Here is a 24029-nt window from a genome sequence, read left to right on the forward strand (position 1 = left end):
TTTTTGTGATAAGCTTCTAATTAAGTCATTTGCCTCAAGGTTATATTCCCACTTGTGTGGAGGGAGTTGGAGTTTGGAGGTAAAGAAACATTTTTATCTAATACTTTTCAGGGAAATTGCCTTACAATCTAGTTTAAGAAAGGGGCAGGGGGTGCCTGGGTGGCTCGGTTGAGCATCTGACTCTTGATTTCAGCTCAGGTCATGATCTAAGTGTCATGCAATCAAGCCCCATGTTGGCTTGTCTCTGCCCTTCCCAACTACTCCATCCTCCCCTTAAAAGTAAAATCTTTAGAAACAAAAAAGGGCAGGAGGGGCACCTGGGTGGTGCAGCCTGCTAAGTGATTGACTTCTGGTTTGGGGTCAGGTTGTGATCTCAGGGTTATGAGCTTGAGTCCCATGTCAGGCTCCATGCTCAGCATCGAGTCTGCTTGAGACTCTCCTTGTCCCTCTGTGCCGGCACCCCCCTTCCCCACAAAATAAATCTTAAAAGCAGGGGGCAAGAAAGGTAAGAAACCGCCTTACCTAATAAGCAAGGGCCATTTTACAATGTCCAAGAGTGGAATTTTCTTGAACATAGTTGAAATTTCTGATTTCCCCTTTAAGACTTTATGGTGGCTTTTTATTACTAACACTTTATAGCTGGTAGACTTCTAAGACTTGCTATGAGTGATGGGTCACTGATGTTAACTTTATACACTTAGATTCAGTTCATAATTTTAGGATCTAAAGATGTATTTTAAAACCTTTGCTGTGTCAGAATCTCCATCTCTGGAATTTCTCCTTACTGGTCTGAAGTGGGGTCTAGGATGGTGACCCTGAAACTACTTGAAGCCCTGCTACAATTGTGGATCTAAGGCAGTATTTGTATCAAAAGAGGTTCAAGATTACTTAGATTGGCTTCCTGAGGAAAGGGATGATCTAAATGGATAATTTTGTGTGATCAATAAAGAGCAGGCTCTCTGGTACTAATAAACCCAATACTGCTCAAGGATAAATATTTTATAGGTGGGCAACCAGCTTAAAGGTTAATTTGCTAACTGTGGCAGAACTGGAACCTGATGGCATGATTATTTTACTCCAAGGCCCAGGCCCCTCCCAGAAGTATTTGAACAAGCCTGGAGTGTAATACCAAAGGTCTTCAGGTCAAGTTCAATACAAACATTAAAAATGACCTGCTGTGTGTTGTGGAGTTGGCAGGTGGTTGGGAAAGACAAGGGACAGTCTTCATCTCTGTCCCCAATGGCTCTCAGTACCAAATGCCAACAGGCTGCACTTCTTTCTAGAGAGCAGCTACTGAATACTACAAAGACTTAAACCTGTTAGTCTACTCCCTAATTTATACCCGTTAATTCTGCAATATTTTTGTGGTTTTTTTTTTTTTTTTAAGATTTTAAGTAATCTCTACACCCAATGTGGGGCTTGAACTTAGAATCCTGAGATCAAGCGTCAAGCGTCGCATATTCTGATGAAGCCAGTTAGGCATTCCTTTGTGCTCAATATTCTGAAGCAATCACATTTACTTGGGCTGTATTGCTGGTAAAACCTTTTAATAGAGGTTTTTGCCCTGGGGTATCCATTTCCTCACCTACCAAAGTAGATAAGAGGAATATATAGTGCAGAAAATATTTTGGGAGGGATAAAACAGTTAAGGCTTCATTTGACTTTGCTGAAAGATTGTCATTTAATAAAAATGTGGGATTTATTAGTCAACTACAGTCACAATACAGTCACTATAGACTTCCCCTTCTGTATTCATCCCGCCAAACACAAAACAGAGCAGTGTGTCAGTCTGGCTTTCCTCATGTGAGTCACCACCTTGTGTCACTCCTTGGTCGGTGGAATCCCCTTCCTCAGTATCATAGTTTAGAGTGGCAGAATTTGAATCTTCTTTCTCAGACATACACCTCACTGGCCATGGAATGACACACATGGAATGATCCAATCGTCCAGGGGGTAGAAAATTATCAAATTTAAGCAAGGTCCAATGCTGCTTTTCTATGTTAGAAAAAAGACAAATACACAGGCTCTGTGTTAAGAAATTTCCAGAAATGTACAATGATTTGCTTTAGCAGCCTTAACAGAAATAGGAAATAAAAGAAAAAAAAAATCTGGGGCGCCTGGGTGGCACAGTGGGTTAGGCATCTGACTCTTGGTTTTGGCTCAGGTCCTGATCTTAGGGTTGTGAGACAGCCGTGCATCCAGCAATGTGTGGAGTCAGCTTGGGATTCTCCCTCTCCCTCTGCCCCTCCCATTCATGCTCTCTCTCTAAAATAAATCTTTAAAAAAACATCTAATGACAGTGTTACTGCTTTCATGATGTCATTCCCTAGAAGTTTGGTTTTCATTCCTTTGGATTTAGATACAAAGGGAAAAACCAAAGTACTGTGATACTTTCCAAAGAATGGTCATATTTATTTATTTATTTATTTTAAGATTTTATTTATTTATTCATGAGAGACAGAGAGAGAGAGAGAGAGAGAGAGAGAGAGGCAGAGACTCGGGCAGAGGGAGGAGCAGGCTCCCTGCAGGGGGATTCGATCCCCTGCAGGGAGCCTGACGTGGGACTCCATCCCGGGTCTCTGGGGTCAGGCCCTGGGGTGAAGGTGGCACTAAACTGCTGAGCCACCGGGGCTGCCCTATTTTATTTTATTTTTTAAAAGATTTTATTCATTCATGAGAGACAGAGAGAGGCAGAGACATGGGCAGAGGGGATAGCAAGCTCCCTGTGGGGAGCCCAATGGAGGACTCAATCCCAGGACCCCGGGATCATGACCTGAGCCAAAGGCAGATGCTCAACCACTGAGCCACCCAGGCATCCTGGTCATATTTGTTTAAACATTTGTTTAAAGACCCACAGTGAACACCTGCTCACCTATGTGATACTGGTACATTGTATCCAGTGCTCCTGTGGGAGTCATCCCTCCAAAGATGTACAGGTGTTTCCCTACAGCCACAGCTGAGTGGGCAGCACAGCCTGTGGGAGGTGCCCCCGTGGGACTTAGCTCCTGCCACTTCATATCACCTGCCAAGAGAAAGAAAGTGGGTACAACATGACCCAGAATATGGACTCAACCTTACCTGTCAGACTCTTGCAGTGGGCAAACCACTCACTGAAGGTCATTCACAAAGCACCCTGAGAGGTAATACAGCAAGGTTTAATTTGCACAGAAATTACCTGGGGAAGCTTGAAATTCTGTTTGGGTGTCCAGGGAGGGAGGAGGAGCTCAGCACTTTATAGTTTTAACAAGTATCTCAGGTGAGTCTGATGTAAATGGTCTTTGGAGCACACTGAATAATATAATATCTTTGGTGACTGTCACCATTTACCAATTTGGAGCCCGGAAGGAGTTAAGTTCCATGCCTGTGTGTGTGCTTTTTAAATACTATCAGTTCCTTAGAAAACAACTTTTGTGAGTGCTGGCTAGACACTTTAAATATTTTGCTTGCTCGAAAACAGTCCTATGAAGCTGCTATTACTTCTGCCTCCTCTCTTTCTTTTTCCTGGTGAAGAAACAGCATCAAAGAGGGAAATAGTTGTCTAAGATCTCACAGCCAGCAAGCTGCACAGTTAGAATGATAATCAAGTCTGATGCTAGAACCTGTGTTCTCCACACTTTATGTGCTGCTTCAAGCACCTGCTCCCAAACTATTTCTGCAAAGATATTTGCATCTTTTCAAACAAACATTGAAATGAAGCAAGATATTATTGAATTTTAGGTTTAGAGAATTAATGGGGTAGGAAAGGGTGAGAAGTAGCCAGAAAGTAGTTCCTCAGTGCAAGGGAGTAAAGGGCTTTCTCTTTTAAAATACGCATTAAAACTCCATTTGACTGCTGCAAGGAACACTTCTGTGAAGATATTTTCCATCTGTCAATTCAAGGCAGGGACCCAGCATCTCAGAGTTGGAAGGGAGAATTACCCAGTGTAGCCAAAACTCTTGCCAATATAATAATCCCAGCCAGTGTTGCCTAGCCTCAGATGTCACCGAGCCACAGAATCCATTGTTGGGCAAGGTAGCCCAATAAACTACACAGCAGTTCTCCTGCCTTCTGCCCACTGTTCCAATTCTTGTAGTCTGGAGCAACGCAAAAGACATTTATTTATCCACTCAAGATATGCAGTCATCCCCCTCAATCTACCAGACACTGTGTTAAGTGCTGGAAATATACTGGAGAGGAACAAAAGAGACAAAACCCCAGCCCTAAGGGAGCTCATAGTCTGAAAGAATGACCCAGAATGAGTCCAGGATCTCTAGGACTTGTCAGCCCTTCAGACCCTATGGACAATTCTCACATTCTCCCTAACTCCTCTTTCTGGTGTTTTTAACCATTTAGCATGGTAATTCTGGTCACCAACCACCGGACACATTCAAAATTATCCATGCCCCTTATGAGCATAGGGTTAATGATTAATGGCAGTCAGAGAATACAAAGCATAATGAATTTTTTAAAGATTTTATTTATTTATTAATGAGCGACACAGAGAGAGAGAGAGGGAGAGAGAGGGAGAGAGAGAGAGAGAGAGAGAGAGGCAGAGACACAGGCAGAGGGAGAAGCAGGCTCCATGCAGGGAGCCCGACGTGGGACTCGATCCCGGGTCTCCAGGATCAGCCCCCAGGCTGAAGCGGTGGCTAAACCGCTGAGCCACCTGGGCCACCCAAGCATAATGAATTTTAATGAAAGAGCAGGGTTGTTGGAAACATAAGAGATAATTAATGGCTGGGCACATAGCGAGTACACTCGGAAAGTGATTGCTTTCATTGGTATTATTATTATTATTCAGGCCACATTTGACAGAAATCTGTCAAATCTAGCTAAGATTCTGCTGGCTGGTCAATTTACCCACACTTATGAGTGAAGCTATATTCTATCAAAGCATATTTTAATTAATTTTAAGCAGACAAGCCCTTATGCCCTCTATCCTACTTACGTATATCAATGCAGTGGAGATCATCATAGAATTTGTCTCCTGCCAAGCCTCCATGGATGAAGAGCTTTGTCCCTGCTGCCACCATCACATGACCATGCCGTGGGGATGGAGGTTTTCCAAGTGTCTCTGGCTGTGACCAGGTCAGACTGTCTAGAAAAGTAAATTCATTGACAACAGATGAAAAAGCTAAGAAGCAAGAACATGAGAAAATAGACCCAAGCTTCACTTTCCAGCAAGCTGAGATGCTCAAAGCAGAAAGTGACAGTGGGGTTATTCACTCCAACTTGCCAACCCAATCCAGTTCTCCCTTTTTCTAAGCCTGTATAGACTCTGCTTGAACACTTCCTGGGCTGGAGAATTTACTACCTAACATGCCTGCTCCTTCTACTGGGCATTAGGAAGCCATTCCTTGTTTTGAATTTTAAAAGCTTCAACCTGGAACTGCCCCAGAGTTTAAAAGAACAAGTTTGGTTCTTCTGTGACAGGCCCTCAGAGTCCTCCTTTTTCAAGACAATATCTTTAATTGATTTGCTGGAAGCATGGGGGAAAAAGACTACTTTTGAAGTAGTCAGTACAGGATAAGAGTTACAACACAGGCTGTGGCGTTAAAACAAGGTCATTTCACTGAATAACTTTGTGCCTTGCATCAGTGATTCCCTAAGCTCTAGTTTTTACAGCTGTAAAATGGGGATAAAGAGAATACCTAGCTCTCCAGTTGAAGTGTGGATTAAATGAGATGATGTACATAAAGCATAAGCTCAGAGAAAGTACTCAGAACACGAAAGTTTGTGTTAGAATTACTATTTGTGGCATGCCTGAGGTTGTGAATGGAGCCCCACTGTTCGAAGGAACACAATCTGAAATAATCTGAAAAATTATTATGCACAAACACGTTCATCACAGCATTGTTTGTAATAGAGAAACTCTGAAAGTAGCTTCAGTGCACCAATAGGTGAGTGGTTGTTATTGCTGCAGTCATGATAGAATACTATGTATTTATTTTAAAATGTTGAAGGGATCCCTGGGTGGTGCAGTGGGTTAGCGCCTGCCTTTGGCCCAGGGCGCGATCCTGGAGACCCAGGATCGAATCCCACATCGGGCTCTCGGTGCATGGAGCCTGCTTCTCCCTCTGCCTGTGTCTCTGCCTCTCTCTCTCTCTCTGTGTGACTATCATAAATAAATAAAAAAATTTAAAAAAAAAAATAAATAAAATAAAATAAAATGTTGAAGATTGGGATCCCTGGATGGCTCAGCGGTTTAGCGCCTGCCTTCACCCCAGGGTGTGACCCTGGAGACCTGGGATCGAGTCCCACATCGGGCTCCCTGCATGGAGCCTGCTTCTCTCTGCCTGTGTCTCTGCCTCTCTCTCTCTGTATCTCTCATGAAAAAATAAATAAAATCTTTAAAAAAAATAATAAATAAAATAAAATAAAATAAAATAAAATAAAATAAAATATTAAAGATTGAGGCACGCTGGCTGGCCAGTAGAGCATGCTACTCTTGATCTCAGGGTCAGTTCAAGCCCTACACTGGGCGTGGAGCCTACTTCAAACAAACAAAAAACCAACCAAACAAATAAAAATGTTGAAGACTTCATGATCACAGGGAAAGTGCTTAAGTGAAAAATATAGGATACAAATATTACATATAGAATTATCTTTGTTTTTAAATTTTTACTTATTTATTTTTATTAAGTAAACTCTACCCCCAACATGGGGCTCAATCTCACGATCCCAGGATTGAGTCTCATGCTCTACCAACTGAGAGAGCCAGGTGCCCCATCTCTGCCATTAAAAAAAAAAAAAAGATTGGAGGGGCACCTGGGTGGCTCAGTGGTTGAGCATCTGCCCTTGGGTCAGGTTGTGATCCCGGGCTCCTGGGCTCGAGTTCCGCATCACACTCCCTACAGGGAGCCTGCTTCTCCCTCTGCCTATGTATCTGCCTCTCTCTGTGTCTCTCATGAATAAATAAATAAAATCTTAAAAAAAAAAAAAAAGTCAAAAACTAAAAGAAAAATTGGAAACACGCTGAGATGTTAATAATTTGGGAGTTACAGTATTTTATATATACATATAGTATATATGTATATACATATAGTATACATAGAGACACAGGCGGAGGGAGAAGCAGGCTCCATGCAGGGAGCCCGATGTGGGACTCGATCCCGGGACTCCAGGATCACACCCTGGGCCAAAGGCAGGCACTAAACCGCTGAGCCACCCAGGGATCCCCATCAAATTAGCAGAAAATTCTTAAGTGTCCATTTACACATATGTATGATGTATAAATGCAAAGGGAAGTCTGGAAGGAGACATTAGGAACTGCTAACAGTTTTTACCTGTTTGGGGAGTGGGAAGGAAAAGCTAAAGGGGATACTTTTACTCTTTTGCTTTATAAGTTACACCATTTAAATATTTTAAATTGATCATTTATATCTTCTTAAATGCAAATTTTGCTATGGGAAGAAGATATTAGCTAAGGGACACATCTAAGACATCTAGAAGTGAGACACTCATACAAAATGTCATTTTTTAACCTCTGCCTCCTATATCAGGTAAGCTGTAGGCGAGGGTGGCTCTGACCTGCTAAGTGGCAGCCCTCTTGTGTCCACTAGTCCATACTTGCGTCAAACACATGCAGCTTCACATCCTGCACAGGCTGGGCACCTCTCTCTCCACCCCCGAAGACATACAGCTGGTTTCCAATGGCTGCAGATGATGTGTGCAATGTTCTTGGGGATGGTGGACAACTGGTCACCTCTGGCATGGTCCAAGTCCTGGTTGCTGGTCCAGAGAGAAGGCAGGAGCCTAAGATATCCAAGCTGATGGACCTCTGATCTTGACTCTGAGGGTAGGCAGGGTTACCTTCCACACCTCCAACCCCAAGAGGGACAGCAGAGATTTAGGTGGGGTTCACGTACCACCAAAGTCAAGGAGGGGTAGAGGGTGATAGTGAGAATTTTCCCAGATAGAGTCAAATCCCCAAGATTGAAAAGTCACACGCTCAATTAAAAATGAGGTCGATTTGTTTTTAAGAGATCTTCCTTTGAACGTCCTCTCTGAGAGGGTAGATCTAACTGTGCCAAATTTCCCAGAATATGTGGCCATTAAAAGAAAATAGACAGGGGTGCCTGGATGGTTCAGATGGTTAAGAGTCTGCCTTTGGCTCAGGTCATGATCTCTGGATAGCCCAAGTCAGGCTCCTTGTTCAGCGAGGAACATGCTTCTTCCTCTCCTTCTGACTCTCCTACACCCTGCTTGTACTATCTTTGTGTGTGTGTCTCTCTCTTAAATGAATGAATAAAATCTTAAAAAAACAAAAAGAAAACAAAGTTATCATAGTGTCAGTAGTAATAATAATAGCTCCTTCTAAATAGTAAATGCTAAGTAAATATTAGTTTCTTCATTTTACAGATAAGAGAATTGAAGCAGAAACAGATGAAGTTATTTGTTTAAAGTGACATGGCTAGAGGTGCCTGGCTGCCTCAGCCAGAGGAGCATGCAACTCTTGATCATGAGGTTGTGGATTTGAGCCCCACAATGGATATAGAGATTTACTTAAAAGATCTAAAACAAAATAAAATAGGGGTGCTTGTGTGGCTCAGTCAGTTAAGTGTGGCTCAGTCAGTTAAGCATCTACCTTCAGCTCAGGTTAAGCCCGCATCAGGCTTCCTGCTCAGTGGGAGTCTGCTTCTCCCTCTGCCCCTCCCCCTGCTCATGCTGTCTCACTCTCAAACAAACAAATAAATAAATAAAATCTTAAAAATGGGGACGCCTGGGTGGCTCAGCAGTTGAGCATCTGCCTTCAGCTCAGGGCGTGATCCCAAGTCTGGGAATCGAGTCCCACGTCAGGCTCCCTGTGAAGAGCCTGCTTCTCCCTCTGCCTATGTCTCTGCCTCTCTGTTTCTCTCATGAATAAATAAAATCTTTAAAAAAAAAAAACTAAAAAATAAAGAGACATGGCTAATAAATGGCTGAGTTGGGATTCAGATTCCATTTTGAAAACACCAAGATCTATGTATTTTCCACTCTTCTGACTTGAGAATAAAATTTAACCACTTGGGAAGGTGCAAAGAAGCTTATCTTTTTTTTTTTTTTTTTTAGAATATAGCATGAGTTTTATAAAAATAGATGCATTAATCGAGCACCTGCTTGGTACAGAATGATTGTCCTTAGCATTTGGTCTTTCCTCCCCACTCAATTCTAGGAAGTCTCTGGAAAGTACCCTCATATTGCAGATGAGGTAACTGAAGCTCAGAAAACTTAAATTCTTCCCCCAGGTTGCAGGGCTAGTGAGTAGCAGAGCAGAAGCATGAACTCAGATCTGTCAAGATCCCCACACTCGTGCCACCACAACACACCAGGAATTATTTCTTGCCTAAGAAATTCTGTGCCATTTGTAAAGGTCTTCATTCAGTATACAGAGTGCCATGGGAAGCACCTGTAATATGTATGAGACTCAAACATGAACCTGGATATGAAACAAGTCTCAGCCTATATCCAAAGCAAAATATAATAATCATCTCTATAGCTATGGATCTTGGAGAGCTTTTGGATCTTAGATTTAGAATCTGGGAGTTAGAAAGTACACGACCTCCAGGATCAGAAAAGCCTGGGATTGAGTTGCTGCCAAGTCAAAGCACCTAGCACAAATAATCACAAAGGAGTCCTAAGCCATTTGACAGACTGGCCTTAGTAACAAAATAGCTAATGATTCACATTTTTATATTTCTTGGGCATGCTGTTAAATTATACTTTCTAGGAGAGAAATGAGATCTGGTAGAAAATCAATTCCTTTTGACAGAGGCTTTCCAAATTTTCTGTATTTTATTCAAATGGATGCCATCATTGAAAATCAAAAGGCCAGGGATCCAGAACTGATTTCCATCTGCCAAACCATAGCTGCATCAACCACAACAACAATTATTGAGCATTAACTATGTGCCAGATACTGAGTTACTTTAAATCATTGCCAAACTTGACAAGGTAAGAACTATTATTATCCCAACGTGACAGAAGACCAACTATTTGCAAACAAGCATCTTACTGATAGAGCACTGGCAAGAGTTGACTGTCATATGAAAAATATCCAGGTTGCTAATTGTTAACAAAATGCATATTTAAATAACGAGATATAAGTTTTTTTGCTGGACACCTGGGTGGCTCAGCGGTTTAGCGCTGCCTTCAGCCCAGGGCGTGGTCCTGGAGACCCGGGATCGAATCCCACGTCAGGCTCCCTGCATGGAGCCTGCTTCTCCCTCTGCCTGTGTCTCTGCCTCTCTCTGCGTCTCTCATGAATAAATAAATAAAATCTTCAAAAAATAAATAAATAAGTTTTTTTGCTTATCAAATTAGCAGTGTTTAAAAAATGATAAATTTGGGGGTGCCTGGCTGGCCCAGTCAGTGGAACATGTGACTCTTGATATCAGGTTTGTGAGTTCAAGCCCCACACTAGGTACAGAGGTTACTTAAAAACAAAATCTTGGGGTGCCTGGATGGCTTAGTTGGTTAAGCATCCAACTCTTGATCTCAGGGTTGTGAATTTAAGCCCCATGTTGAGCTCCACACTGGGTGTGGAGCCTGCTTAAAAAAAAAAAGAAATTCAACACCACTCAGGAGTGAAAATTACATACAGCTGGAGAGAGAAGCAGTTGGAAAACTCTGGAGAGCCATTGGGTAGCATGTATCTAAAGCCTTAAAGTTCATAGTGTTTTAGTTGGTCTTTTTCTTTCTGGGCATGAATTCTACGTAAATAATTGTCAATGACTTCTGAACAGAGATGCTTACACTTTGTTATTTATAATGGTAAAAATGTGAAAACAAACTAAATTATGGTATTGTCACAAAATGGAGTGTCATTCAGCCATTAAAAGTGATGTTAAAACAATGTTAATAGGAAACCATTTCCACAGTAATTATGAAATTAAAAGGAGAAAACAAAAATTTTTAATTGTAATTTTTATTTTTGTTTAAAGATTTTATTTATTGGGAACCTGGGTGGCTCAGTGGTTGAGCCAATCTGCCTTTGGCTCAGATTGTGATCCTGGGGTCCTGGGATCAAGTCCTGCATCAGGCTTCCTGCATGGAGCTGGCCTCTCCCTCTGCCCATGGCAGAGACATCTGTGTCTCTAATGAATGAATAAATAAAATCTTAAAAAATTAAATAAAGATTTTATTTATCTATTTGGCAGAGAAAGAGAGAGAGAGAGCATGAGCAGGGGAGGGGGAGCAGCAGAGGGAGAAGCAGACTGAGCAGGGACCCCTAAGTGAAGCTGGATCCTAGGACCCAGGGATCACGACCTGAGCAGAAAGATGTTCAACCAAGCCACCCAGGAGCCCTGTTAACTGTAATTTTTTTAAAGATTTTATTCATTTTCTTATGAAAGAGAGAGGCAGAGACATAGGCAGAGGGAGAAGCAGGCTCTTCACAGGGAGCCCGATGTGGGATTCAATCCCCAGACCCGAGGATCATGCCCTGAGCCAAAGGCAGATGCTCAACTCCTGAGCCACTCAGGAGTCCCTGTTAATTGCAATTTTTAGCAAAGAGACAAGCCCACTTCCCATGGTGGTTCAGGAACATTCCCCTCAAAAAAGATCTTCCTAAACTGCTGCATTGGTGATAAAACTGCTGGTGAGACTAGACAGGAACTTTGTACTGTTTGGCTAAAAGAAACATAATAGGAGGATCTAGGTCAGGGTTTCTAACTTTGGCATTATTGGCATTTGAGACTAGATAATTCACTCTTATGGGGAGCTGTCCTGTGTATTACAGAATGGAGAGCAGCATCTCTGGCCTCTGCCCACTAGATGCCAGTAGTAACCCCCCACACCTTGTGCTTGATCACCAAAAATGTGTCCAGACATGGCCAAAAATCCCCGTAGGGACATAATCGCCCCCATATGAGACCCCTGATCTAGGATCTAGGTGACAGGTTCTAGGCTGGCTTAGTCACTAACTCCTTGGTGATTTTAGGAAAGTCATTTCCCTTGGTCGCCCACTTGCCATAGCTTTCTCTGAAGTTTCTCCTAGCTTTGGCTTTTAAGAACTTGATAATTGGGGGATCCCTGGTTGGCTCAGTAGTTTAGCCCCTGCCTTTGGCCCAGGGCATGGTCCTGTAGTTCTGGGATCAAGTCCCAGGATCGAGCCCCATATCAGGCTCCCTGCATGGAGCCTGCTTCTCCCTCTGCCTATGTCTCTGCCTCTCTCTCTCTCTCTCTGTGTCTCTCATGAATAAATAAAATCTTAAAAAAAAAAGTTGATAATTGTGCATGTTATAAAGCAGAGGGGGAGATGTAATTCTATTATTTTCAGATTCTGCCAGAAGTTAAAATTCCTATTTTTGGGTGCCTGGGTGGCTCAGTTGGTTAAGTGTATGCCTTTGGCTCAGCTCATGATCCCAAGGTACTGGGATGGAGCCCTGTGTCAGGCTCCCTGCTCAGGGGGGAGTCTGCTTCTCCCTCTCTCTCTCTGCTCCTCTCTCCCCTGCTCATGTTCTCTCAGTTTCTCTCTCAAATAAATAAATAAAATCCTTTTTTTTTTAAAGATTTTATTTATTTATTCATGAGATACACAGAGAGGCAGAGACATAGGCACAAGGAGAAAAAGGCTCCCTGCAGAAAGCCCAATGTGGTTCTCTATCTCAGAACCCCAGGATCGCAACCTGAGCCAAAGGCAGATGTTCAACCATGGAGCCACTCAGGTACCCCTAAATAAATAAAATCTTTTAAAAAAATTCTTTTTTCTTTTTAAATTCTTATTTTCTATGAGGTCAACAAAGTTAAATGAATTATGCAGGACAATCCAAATGAATTTTGCTACAGGAAATGGAATTGGATTTATTTCCTTATTTAGGTAAATGAAATAACCTTTGATTACTTACCAGGATTCAGAATTTGTAGGCAATTTCGATTTCCTGACTGGTCAGCACCTCCAAACACCCAGATGGTATGAGGGGCGCAAGAGGGAACGAAGCTGGCGTGCTCGTACCGGGGCAAAAGGCCCTCCGAGGTGGCTAAGTTCCACCGGTGTGTTCCTAGAAGACATTTCACTCAGTCCCTACATTGAACCTGCCAATTGCTTATATCGGTTGATAAATCTGGGGGCAGGTAGTGAGGAGAAAAGGGTCAAAGGTATAAAGTGAACTACCAACAAATCACTTGTAGGGAATATGGTCAAATTCTGAAAAAGTTCTATAATAGAACTTCAGGGGCTGTCTGCCTGGTCCATAAACCTTCCTTTAGGGAAACTATCCCCATTCTCTCAACCACTGGGGTAGGGATCCCAGGAGACCTGTTTGTACTATAACACCTTCACTTCATGGTCTCAGTGGATTGGGTCAAGGAAAGTCACTTGACCCAAAATGGGTCAATCAGATCCTCCCTCCAGAGAAGCTAGAATTCAAACAAAATTTCTGGATTTCTTCCATCATGTGTAGAGAAGTAGCTACAGCCAAGGTATGGAGAAGAGAAAAAGTAGCATCCACCTAAAGAAGCAGATCTCCCCAGAGAGAGTGAGGGAGAAAGTAGATGGTTTTTGACAACTTTCCAATTCCTGCATCTACTCTCTCCTGAGACTAGGCTGTATTTCCTATGTTTGGATTCTTCCGTTTTGTTTGTTTGTTTGTTTTTTGCCAGTTTAAGAGAGTTTCTGTTACCTGAAACTAAATGATTCCTGGCTAAACAAGTTCACAACTGCCAAGGGATCTAAGTTATTATCCCCATTTTACAGGACACTGAAGCCCAGATGGGTTAGACAGGTTGGCCAGAGTCACAAAGCTAGTAATGGGTCCCCTCAAAGATGTAAGTGAATAGACAGTGAGTTCCTTAAGGGCTGGAAGAGATTTCATTTGTCTTTGTTTTCCTAGCGCTGGGTGCAGAAATTCAAATGCCTACATAGGAGGAAATGTGGCAAATTGGGGGATGAGAAGCCCACTGATTGGCGGCAGCTCTCCTGTTGCCATGTAGACCTATGATATCAGATCTCCCAAAATTATCAGGAGAAACCATACCATTTTTCCATTTTTATACGTAGACCCTTGCACATTTTGTTGGTGAACAGCTTAGATTAAAATAATAACAGCATGTCACAGGGACCTAACAAAACATGCATGTGGGCCACTGGTTTTCTTCTGCCATTGTGTATAGCACAGAGTGGTCACCATTTGTTCGTTCTTCATTTATTCGTTAATTCATCCTTCCATCCAAATACTTAAAAAGCACCCATTCTGGGGGCATCTGGGTGGCTCAGTCAGTTAAGCATCTGACTCTTGATTTCAGCTAGGTCATGATCTCAGGGACAGGAGATTGAGCCCTTTGTGGGGCTCCATGCTCAAAGCACAGAGCCTGCTTAAAGATTCTCTCTCTTCCTATCTCTCTGCCCCTTTCTTGTGCACTCACTCACTCTTTCTCTCTAAAGAAATTAATTAATTTTTTAAAAACATCTACTCTGTACCAGGCACTATAGTCGTGGCTGGGGATATAATGATGAATAATATAACTATATTCCCTGTTTCCAAGGCGCTTACATTCTTGTGGGGGAAGACAGACAAGAAACAATCACATGTGGTAAGATCTGTGAAGGGGGGGGCAGCCCGGATGGCTCAGCGGTTTAGCGCCGCCTTCAGCCCAGGGCGTGATCCTGGAGACCCAGGATGGAGTCCCACATCTGGCTCCCTGCATGGAGCCTGCTTCTCCCTCTTCCTGTGTCTCTGCCTCTCTCTGTGTGTCTCTCATGAATAAATAAATAAAATCTTAAAAAAAAAAAGATCTGTGAAGGGGTATAAGAATGGGAAATTAAAAAGAAATTAAAAAAAAAAAAAGAATGGGAAATTATAGAATACTATGGAAACATAGAGGGTGGTTAGGACATTGTGATTTATATTAAGAAATATATATGTGAAAAAAAAAAGGAAATATATATGTGATCATTGTCAGTTCCAGGCCCAGAGCTCTTAAAACTCTTGGAATTTACCAAATTGTAAGACTGAAAAAAGTGTCTTATGAAACAAGCCCCTGTCAACCACACCTGGGTTTATGTTTATGAGGTGACTTCTGGAGCCCTAAGGATGGGGGCTGGTTGCTAGGAGAACCAACCATATGATTAGAGGGTTGGAACTTTCAGTCCCAGCCTCCCACCCCCACCTCTGGGAAAGGCAGAGGGGCTAGAGGTTGAATCAATCACCAATGGCCAGTAATTTAATCAATCATGCCTGTGTAAAAAAGCCTCCAGAAAAACCCAGAAGGGGTTTGGAGAGCATCCAGGTTGGTAAACACATGGAGGTGCTAGGAAGATGGTGCACTTGCAGAGGGTATGGAAGCTCTGTACCCTTCTCCCATACCTTGCCTTATGCATCTCTTCCATCTGGCTGTTCCTGAGTTGTATCTTTATAATAAACCAATGATCTAGTAAGTAAACTATTTCCCTAAGTTCTGTGAGCCACTCTAGCAAATTAATGGAACCCAAGGAGGGGATCATGGGTATCTGATTTATAGTTGGCAGGTCAGAAGCACACACAATGACCTGAACTCCTGGTTAGTGTCTTGAGTGGGAGAGGGGTAGGAGAGTACTACGGAACTGAGTCCTTAACTGGTGGGATCTGATGCTAAGTCCAGGTGGATCTTGTCAGAACTGAATGGAGTTGTAGGATACTCAGCAGGTGTTGCAGAATTGCTTGGTGTGTGGAAAGACACTCAGACATTTGGTGGCCAGAAATGAAGTATTAAGACTAGAGTTGAGAGGAGACGTACAAGTAGAGAAGGAAAACAGAATGGTTTCTCCTTTCCAATTGTAGGCCTAAACTAGTCCAGAAGTATCAGGGAAAGCTTCCCGATGGAAGGGACAGTTAATCTGGGATCTGAAAGATGAATAGTCAGGTGATAAGGAAAGAGAAGAGCCCTCAAAGCACAGGGAACAACATGTCCAAAAGCTTGGAGACCAGGTTTGAGACATGTTCAAGGAACTGAAGGTTACTTAGTGTAGCAAAGAAATGGGAGAGCCAAGAGATGAGTGGGAAAAGGCTTGAAACGTGAGAGTGACATGGTCAGATTTAGACAATACTCTCCAGCTGGGTATAGAAAATGCACCATACAGGGGTAAACTTGGCAGCCGGGAGACCAGAGAAGATACTGTTGTAATGTCTAGTTGAGAAGTACTAATGCTTGGACTACAGTAGTAGCAGGGGAAATGGACAGATACGGATGGAGATAGAGACATTTAGGACTTGGTGATTAATTGGATATGTGGAGGGAAGAGGAAGTGGAACCATCAATGTCTCCCAGAATAATATTTGATGAAGGAATGGTTGGATGTCCAGAGCTCTAAACAGACTTTGTTGCCCTTAAAAAGAAGGTATTGGATGGGTAGATGTATTCCAAAGGTCTGCTGAAATGTTAGGGACTTCTCAGTGATGTTCATTTTCTTAGACGAAAGCCCTGTGATCTCGTCTGAACTGGTGTTCTTACAAATGCTCTGGTCATGGGCAATAGCACAAGCTCTGCTCCCTGGTGATAGGGCACATGCTCCACAGCTGCTGGTCTTACCCAGATCCATGGTGTACACATCTGAGAAGCTCCTGTTCGGATCTGCTCCCCCAACAATGAAGACCTTCCCTCTCTTGGCATCACCAACTGGGGGTAAATATGAACAGCTGTGGCCAACCCGAGCACAGGGGCTGTCTCCAGGGGGGGTCAAGGTGTACCTGCCAAAGGGAGGATGCATTCAGGAGACCTGAGTGGAGAATAAATGCAGCAGTGTGTTCTCTCCACTCCTCATGAATTATTCACTAGACCGAGGGCTCTTATACACACACACACACACACACACACACACACACACACACACTTTCAGTTATATCCAGCAAAGTGGTATTCCCATGATTAATAATAGTATCCTCCATTTGCATAAAACCTTTCACTTTTCAATTTTGTCACTACTTCGTCTCATGTTAACCTAGTAGGGATGCTGCACTGGACCAGTAATTGTCCCTATTGGGTAGATGGGGAAACTGACACCCAGAAAAGTATGGTGGTGTGTCCTGGCATGAGACAGTAGCCATGAGCATGGTTTGTGAATTCAGGCAGACCTGGTTCAAGCCCCAATTCAGGTGCTTTTGAGATGTGTGATCCTTTGGAAGCCATTTCATCCTTCCTTAGTTTCCTTATTTATAAAATGAGGATGGCACTAGTTCTTACCTGGGAAGGGTAAGATGAGGTCTTGTAACAGGGCAGGGAAGGGCTCAATAAATGGTGGCTAGAGCTTCAGGAACACTCACATAGGAACCTATAGCCCCAATGCTCCTGCTACTAGCCTGTGATGCATCGTCAAGTAATAGTCTCCAGAATTTATTGATGTTAAGAGTTTTCCCAGATTATTCATAAAGCTTAACTTGATGGAATCCAGAGCTAGGACTAAAAAAAAATCAAATATAGGATCCATCCATCCCATTCTCTAAAATTATTATTTTTTTTTTTTAAAGATGTTTCTATTCTTATACTCGACAGAGTATGCAAAAGCAGGGGTGGTCAACAGGCAGAGAGCAGGGGAGAAGCAGGTCCCCCCCACAGAACAGAGAACAGGGGGCTAGATCCTAGGACCCTGAGATCATGACTTGAGCCCAAGGCAGACACCTAACCAACTAGGCCACCCAGGTGCCCCTCTAAAGTTACTCTAAAAGCTGGCTATAAAAACATACTTAAAACTTCCTGGTTGGATAAGAAAATTCTGTAGCTATTTTTCAGGCCCTGTCTCATTAGATCTCTCTAGCATTTGGTAGTCCTGATCCCTTCTCATACCTTTCTTCTTACCTGGTTCCCCACATCCCTTCCTTTTGGTTCTCTACCCACCTTTCTGGCTGCTCTTTTGTTTTCTTGTTCTGATTCCTTTCCCACCAGCTGTCTCCCAAGCCTTGGTACCCTTGGATTCTCTTCTCTTCTTGTGTACATCTACTTAAGTCTATCACGTTCATCTGCAGTGATGGTTTCAGTTACCACCCACCTATATATTCATCAGTGATTTCCAAGTCTCTATTTCTTTTCCAGATCTTTCTTCTAATAACCAGATTCGCACATCCTATTATCACCTGAATGATCACTAACAATGTACCATGCCTGCCGTTAACTTCGTTACAGTCCAGGTTTCCCTTAATCTGCACAAAACCCCTTTGAGGACAGTACTGTTATCATCATCTGCTTTTTTACAACTGAAGTCCCAAGACTTAGAGAAATTAAATAACTTACCCAAGAGCACACAGCCACCCAGATATATGGTGAATAAGAGGAAAAGATCCTGCCTTCAGAGCCCTTACAGACTAGTGGGGAAGAGAAACATTAAATGTATAATTTCACATATATCCATTTTATTTTAATTGTGCGATAAAGAAGTACAAGGCATATGTAGTATAAGAACATATCATAAGAGGACCTTACCCTATATAAGGAGAGGTAGGAGAAGGACGTGGTCAGAGAAGGCTTCCTGAAGAAGCACCATTTGAACAGATCTCTGAAGTATGAGTAGAAGTTAGCTAGGCAAAGAGAGGGATGAAAAATGGAGGGAAAGATCAACCCAGGTAAGGATTAGCACACAGAGCACCAGAGTGGGCGGTGCAAGGGCTATTAAGGAAGAGAAAGAGAACAAAGGATGATTTAGGCTACTTGAGGTTGGAAAGACAGGTAGGGACAGATCATAGGAGGTCCAAGGGGCCATTTTAAGGCCTCCGTTTTTTATCTTAATATCAAAGAGGCACAAGGGGTGCCTGAATGGCTCAGTTGGTTAAGCGTCTGCCTTCAACTCAGGTCATGATCTCCGGGTCCTGAGATTGAGCCCCATGTCAAGCCTCAAGTGGGGCTCTCTGCTCAGCAGGGAGTTAGTCTCCCTCTCCCTTTGCTCCTCCACTGTCCCCTGCTGGTGGTGTATTTGCACTCTCCCTCTCAAACGAATAAATAAAACCTTAAAAAAAAAAAAAAAAATCAGGCACAAAAGGGTTTTAAACCAGAAAATGCCAGAATCAGATTTAGGTTGGCTAGAGAGCAAGAGTGGAGGCAGGGAACCCAAATAGAAAGACTTCCTCCAAGGTCCTACAGAAGTATTAACTCCTCCCTACAGCCTTCTGTGAGCTCTGCTTCAGTACTGACTACATTTCCTCACCATCACCTGCTGAGTGCAGCCCCCACTATGCTGAGACTTTTCACCTTTGTACCTTTAGCACCTATACAGCAGATGCCCCTGAGAGGCCAGTGTTAGTTGAATAAAACGTTGGTTGAACAAGCAGCTGAGAAGGAATAAGGCCGGTTTAATCCAAATCCACTTCCTTGGAAATCTTAAAAGTGAGTCACAGCTTGAGGGAAAACACAGTGTTGGACCTGAGGATGCCAGATGGTCAGTGCCTTACTCTTCCTAGTAAATGGATTTTAATAAAATCAACATCTGCTCTGTGATAATTATTGCCCCACTACCTTTCCTCTGAATACTTTTTCAGTTTGAGTCTAATTACCAGCAACTACAGTTTCAGCTCTACCCTTTTTCATAGACGATCAAATATGTTAGTAAACTACTTAAAATGAAACAAAAATTCATGTTCTTCTCTATCTGAATCCTTCCTTACAGACCATGTTGCTTTCCTGGGCTTGTCTCCAGGTTCCAAGACTGGCAGCAGTTTCATGGTGTCCTATGCATAAGAAAGAAAGGCACTTTTTAGACATTTACATTATCTCCCACCTAAAACACAGGAAACATCAGGTCACTTCCTTCCTTAAAAACTTTCCTTTAAAAGAAAAAAAAAAAAAAAAAAAAACTTTCCTTTTGAGGGCGCCTGGGTGGCTCAGAGGTTGAGCATCTGCCTTTGGTTCAGGTCGCGGATCCTGGGATCCAATCCCACATTAGGCTCCCTGCAGGGAGCTGCTTCTCCCTCTGCCTATGTCTTTGTCTTTCTCTGTCTCACATGAATAAATTAATAAAATCTTGGGATGCGTGGGTGGCTCAACGTTTGAGTGTCTGCCTTAGGCTCAGGGCATAATCCCAGAGTCCCAGGACCAAATCCCACATTTGGCTCCCTGCATGGAACCTGCTTCTCCCTCTGCCTGTGTCTCTGCCATTCTCTCTCTGTGTGTCTCTCATGAATAAATAAATAAAACCTTAAAAAAAAAAAACAATAAAATCTTTTTAAAAAAATTTTCCTTTTGATGTGCCAGTTCCTAGGGTCTGATTAATTTGAATAAGCATCACCAACCCTTTGCTATAAACTTATATTTGGGAGGCAAATGTTACACATCTTTATTAACACAATTATAGAAGCTTTTTTTTTTTAAGATTTTATTTATTTATTCATGAGAATACACAGAGAGGAGAGAGAGAGAGGCAGAGACACAGGCAGAGGGAGAAGCAGGCTCCATGCAGGGAGCCAGATGTGGGACTCCATCCCGGGTCTCCAGGATCACGCCGGGGGCTGAAGGCGGCCCTAAACCGCTGAGCCACCCAGGCTGCCCTATAGAAGCTTTTTGGCTAACGTTTTCTGTGTCTGTGATTTTCTGTGGAAAAGGGGCATATATCAAAAAAATTTTCAGGGGTCATATAATGTTCACTCTCATCAAAATGTAAAATATTTTATGTTTTGGGGCACCCAGGTGGCTCAGTGGTTGAGTGTCTGCCTTCAGCTCAGGGCATGATCCCAGGGTCCTGGCATCGAATCCCGCATCAGGCTCCCCACAGGGAGCCTGCTTCTCCCTCTGCCTATGTCTCTGCCCCTCTCTGTGTCTCTCATTAATAAATAAATAAAATCTTAAAAAAAAAAAAAAAAAGCATTCTGGATTCAACCTTCTTCTCAGGAACTCAGCTCCACCCTTTCTTGCCATAGTGAGCTATTCTTACTATATTTGTTGTTCCTAACAGGGCAGGCCCTTTCATATCTTGCATCTTGTGCTATTTCCCCTATGAAAATACCCCTCCCCTTCTTGTCAACTGGGAGACTCCCAGTGGACCTCCAAAGCCCAGTTCAAATGTACTCCCCCCTTCTCAGCATAACCTTCCCTGACTTGTTCCTTTCCATTGACATCCTCAAGTTACTTCCTTCTCCTTCTGAAGGCTATCGATTAAGCCCTCATCACTGCGGGGATCATGTTGAATGTAATTATCTATTTAAAAGTCTTTAGGGATCCCTGGGTGGTGCAGCGGTTTAGCGCCCGCCTTTGGCCCAGGGCGCGATCCTGGAGACCCGGGATTGAATCCCACGTCGGGCTCCTGGTGCATGGAGCCTGCTTCTCCCTCTGCCTATGTCTCTGCCTCTCTCTCTCTCTGTGTGACTATCATAAATAAATAAAAATTTAAAAAAAAAATAATAAAAGTCTTTAGATCATGGGGATCCCTGGGTTTGGCGCCTGCCTTCGGCCCAGGGCGCGATCCTGGAGACCCGGGATCGAATCCCACGCGGGCTCCCGGTGCATGGAGCCTGCTTCTCCCTCTGCCTGTGTCTCTGCCTCTCTCTCTCTCTCTGTGTGTGTGACTATCATAAAGAAAAAAAAAAAAAAAAAGTCTTGATCAGAATAGATCAGATTCTAGACTAAATTCCAACAGAGCTAGGACTCTCAGATTCAGACAACCTACCGATGGGCTTGGCTCGGAGTCAAGCTGAGGAAGGAGCGAATGAAGAAAGAAATGGATGAGATTCCTGGGAGATGATTGAATAAATCCAACCTTTGGCCTAAGCCACTGACCGCGGTCACCAGAGCCCAGTGGGGTAAACTTCGCACGGACGGGGACTCCCTGCGTCCAGCTGCCCCTGGCCAGTCCCATCCCGCAGGCCCATCCCCGCGTGGCAGCGACAGAGGAAGGGAGTCAGGGTCGGGAGAGGGCAGAGTCCGCGTACGCCCTCCCCAGTGCCCTCCACCCGGCTCGGGCCCACTATCCTCAAGGATGCGACGGCCCCTGCCCGGGAAAGCTGGAGACCCACGGCGCGGAGAGCCCCAGACCCGGGGCGCGTTACCTGCGGCGGCTCCGGACGCTCCCGGGCGGAGGCTCCACCCCCCGTGACGTAGGCGGGGCTCGGCCTTCGCTCCGCCCACCCCGACCCGGAAGGGCGCGGCGGCCAACCGCTCTCGGGCTCCGGGCTCCCGGGGCGCGCCCTTGCAAGGGGACGCGCGGGGCCCCTCCCCGACCCGAGCGGCGGCCGGGCCGTGCGTGTCTCGGGAACCAAAGAGGCCGTCGGTCCCTGGGGCCGATCCTCCCCGGTGGAGTAAATAAGCCCGGGCTCCTTGGGAGACGATTTACAAGCGAAGCGCCGGGGTTGGGCGTCCACTTGGAAGACCCAAATTCCTTCGGCTGCAGCATTAGGGCTATTTTCAGTTCCAGCGGCTGTTGGAAATGGTTTTTGAAAGGGAGAATCAAAGATGCTTTCCTAGGTGTGAAACCACCCTGCGCGGCCTTTAGACCATTTCAGCCGTTTGCGCCTTAGTTGACTCGTTCCATAATTAGCGTTTGTTACTATGGCAGGCACTATGCTGAACCAAACCTGACCCCTGGCGTCCTGGAGTTTACAGTGTAACTTAGATTAAACAGAAAAAAAAACAACTAAGTACATGTGCAAAAAGTGCAAGGCGTAAAAAGTTCATCAGAGAGAGTATTCTTGGAAAAGTCAACTTTTCTCTGGCCCTCAGTGTCACTCATCTGTAAAATGGAGCTAATAAGATGCTAATAAGAGCTCTGTCACAAGGTAATGGTTGGGGAATACATGAGCTAATGAATATAAAGTGCCCAGTACTCAGTGGCTGGCACAGAGTTGTCTCCTGTAAAGTGCAATGCTACTCCTAGTTATAAATGAAGTTTAGACAGCAGACCTAAATTAGACTGCTCCTTGGCATTACCTTTGGTCTCCAGCTTTCCTGAAAATAGAGAGGTGGTTCACCTATGTCTATGTTCCAGAGAACTTAACAATCATTTAGGAAGACTAGGCCAGTTGTTCTGTCCTAGGAAATAGAAGAAAACGCTAAGGAAAGGGACCACAGGAGCTCCTCAAGCATAGAGCATGGTACCCTAGTAGGAACCAGACAGGCCTGGGTTCAAATCCAGTCTCCATTGGGACGCCTGGGTGGCTCAGCAGTTAAGGATCTGCCTTTGGCTCAGGGTGTGATCCTGGGGCCCTGGGATCAAGTCCCACATCAGGTTCCCTGCAAGGAGCCTGCTTCTCCCTCTGCCTGTGTCTCTGTGTCTCTCATGAATAAATAATTAAAAAAAAAATCCAGTCTCCAGCACTAACCATGTAACCCTGACATTTGGCAAGTTCATTAACTTCTCTAAGTTGTAGTTTTTTCATCTCTAGAATGAGGTAGTAATACTTTGAATACCAATTCTTGAAATTAAAACAGGAATTTATTAACAAAACAGAATTTGAGGTCTGCACCTTTTCTCTGTTCAAATATGCTGTTTCAAACACCCAGAGTCTCTGTGAGCTTCCATATAAATGGAAAGAATCTCAACTGCTGTCTGCCACAGAGGAGTTTAGGAGTATTCAGTAATTTTGCTCTCCTTCAGGAAAGAAAACTAAGGCTATGTTGGCCCTGCCATATATGTCCATGTACATCTAGATGGAGATTTCTGCTCAGAGTTGCAGAATGCTCTGATGGACTCTGTGTCTTTTGGCTTAGCTCCGTTTTAAGATGCCAAACTGGCATTGCAGATCAACAAGAAAAACTGGAAGAGTTTTGTGGGCAAAATGGCTACCAGTTTTTTTGTGGGACCTATGTTTTACACTAGAAATCACATTTCAGAAATTGCTGGAAAGAACTTTTGAAATCTATTTTTAAAATGGAAATGGAGGGGGCAGTCGCGGTGGCTCAGCAGTTTAGCACCACCTTCAGCCCAGGGACTGATCCTGGAGACCTGGGATCGAGTCCCGCGTCGGGCTCCCTGCGTGGAACCTGCTTCTCCCCTGCCTGTGTCTCTGCCTCTCTCTGTGTATCTCTCATGAATAAATACATAAAATCTTAAAAAAAAAAAAAAAAAAGAAATGGAGAGGGCGCCAGCATGGCTCAGTCTATTAAGCATCTGCTTTTGGCTCAGGGTCCTGGGATCGAGGCCCGTTTCGGGCTCCCTGCTCATTAGGGAGCTTGCTTCTCCCTC

The 24029-nt window shown here is 43.9% G+C and overlaps 1 protein-coding gene across 5 annotated transcripts; it reads right to left on the minus strand.

Moving 5' to 3' along the window:
• Positions 1-1656: 1656 nt before the first annotated feature.
• Positions 1657-21970, minus strand: RABEPK (Rab9 effector protein with kelch motifs). 5 transcript variants are annotated; one of them, XM_038549368.1, is made up of 9 exons: positions 21898-21940; positions 21519-21542; positions 19529-19587; positions 16466-16623; positions 12808-12960; positions 7550-7801; positions 4929-5078; positions 2873-3022; positions 1657-1995 (listed from the first exon to the last, which is right to left on the minus strand). In XM_038549368.1, the coding sequence occupies exons 3-9, from the start codon at positions 19579-19581 to the stop codon at positions 1703-1705; spliced, it is 1209 nt and encodes a 402-aa protein (XP_038405296.1). In that variant the 5' UTR covers positions 19582-19587; positions 21519-21542; positions 21898-21940; the 3' UTR covers positions 1657-1702. The 5 variants fall into 5 exon arrangements, with proteins under 5 accessions (XP_038405296.1, XP_038405297.1, XP_038405295.1 ...); XM_038549369.1 differs by lacking the exon at positions 21519-21542 and having other exon boundaries at positions 7550-7711; positions 21898-21970; XM_038549367.1 differs by lacking the exon at positions 21519-21542 and having other exon boundaries at positions 21898-21970.
• Between the last annotated feature and the right edge of the window lie 2059 nt (positions 21971-24029).

This window comes from Canis lupus, chromosome 9, assembly GCF_011100685.1.
Source record: "Canis lupus familiaris isolate Mischka breed German Shepherd chromosome 9, alternate assembly UU_Cfam_GSD_1.0, whole genome shotgun sequence".
Lineage (NCBI taxonomy): Eukaryota > Metazoa > Chordata > Mammalia > Carnivora > Canidae > Canis > Canis lupus.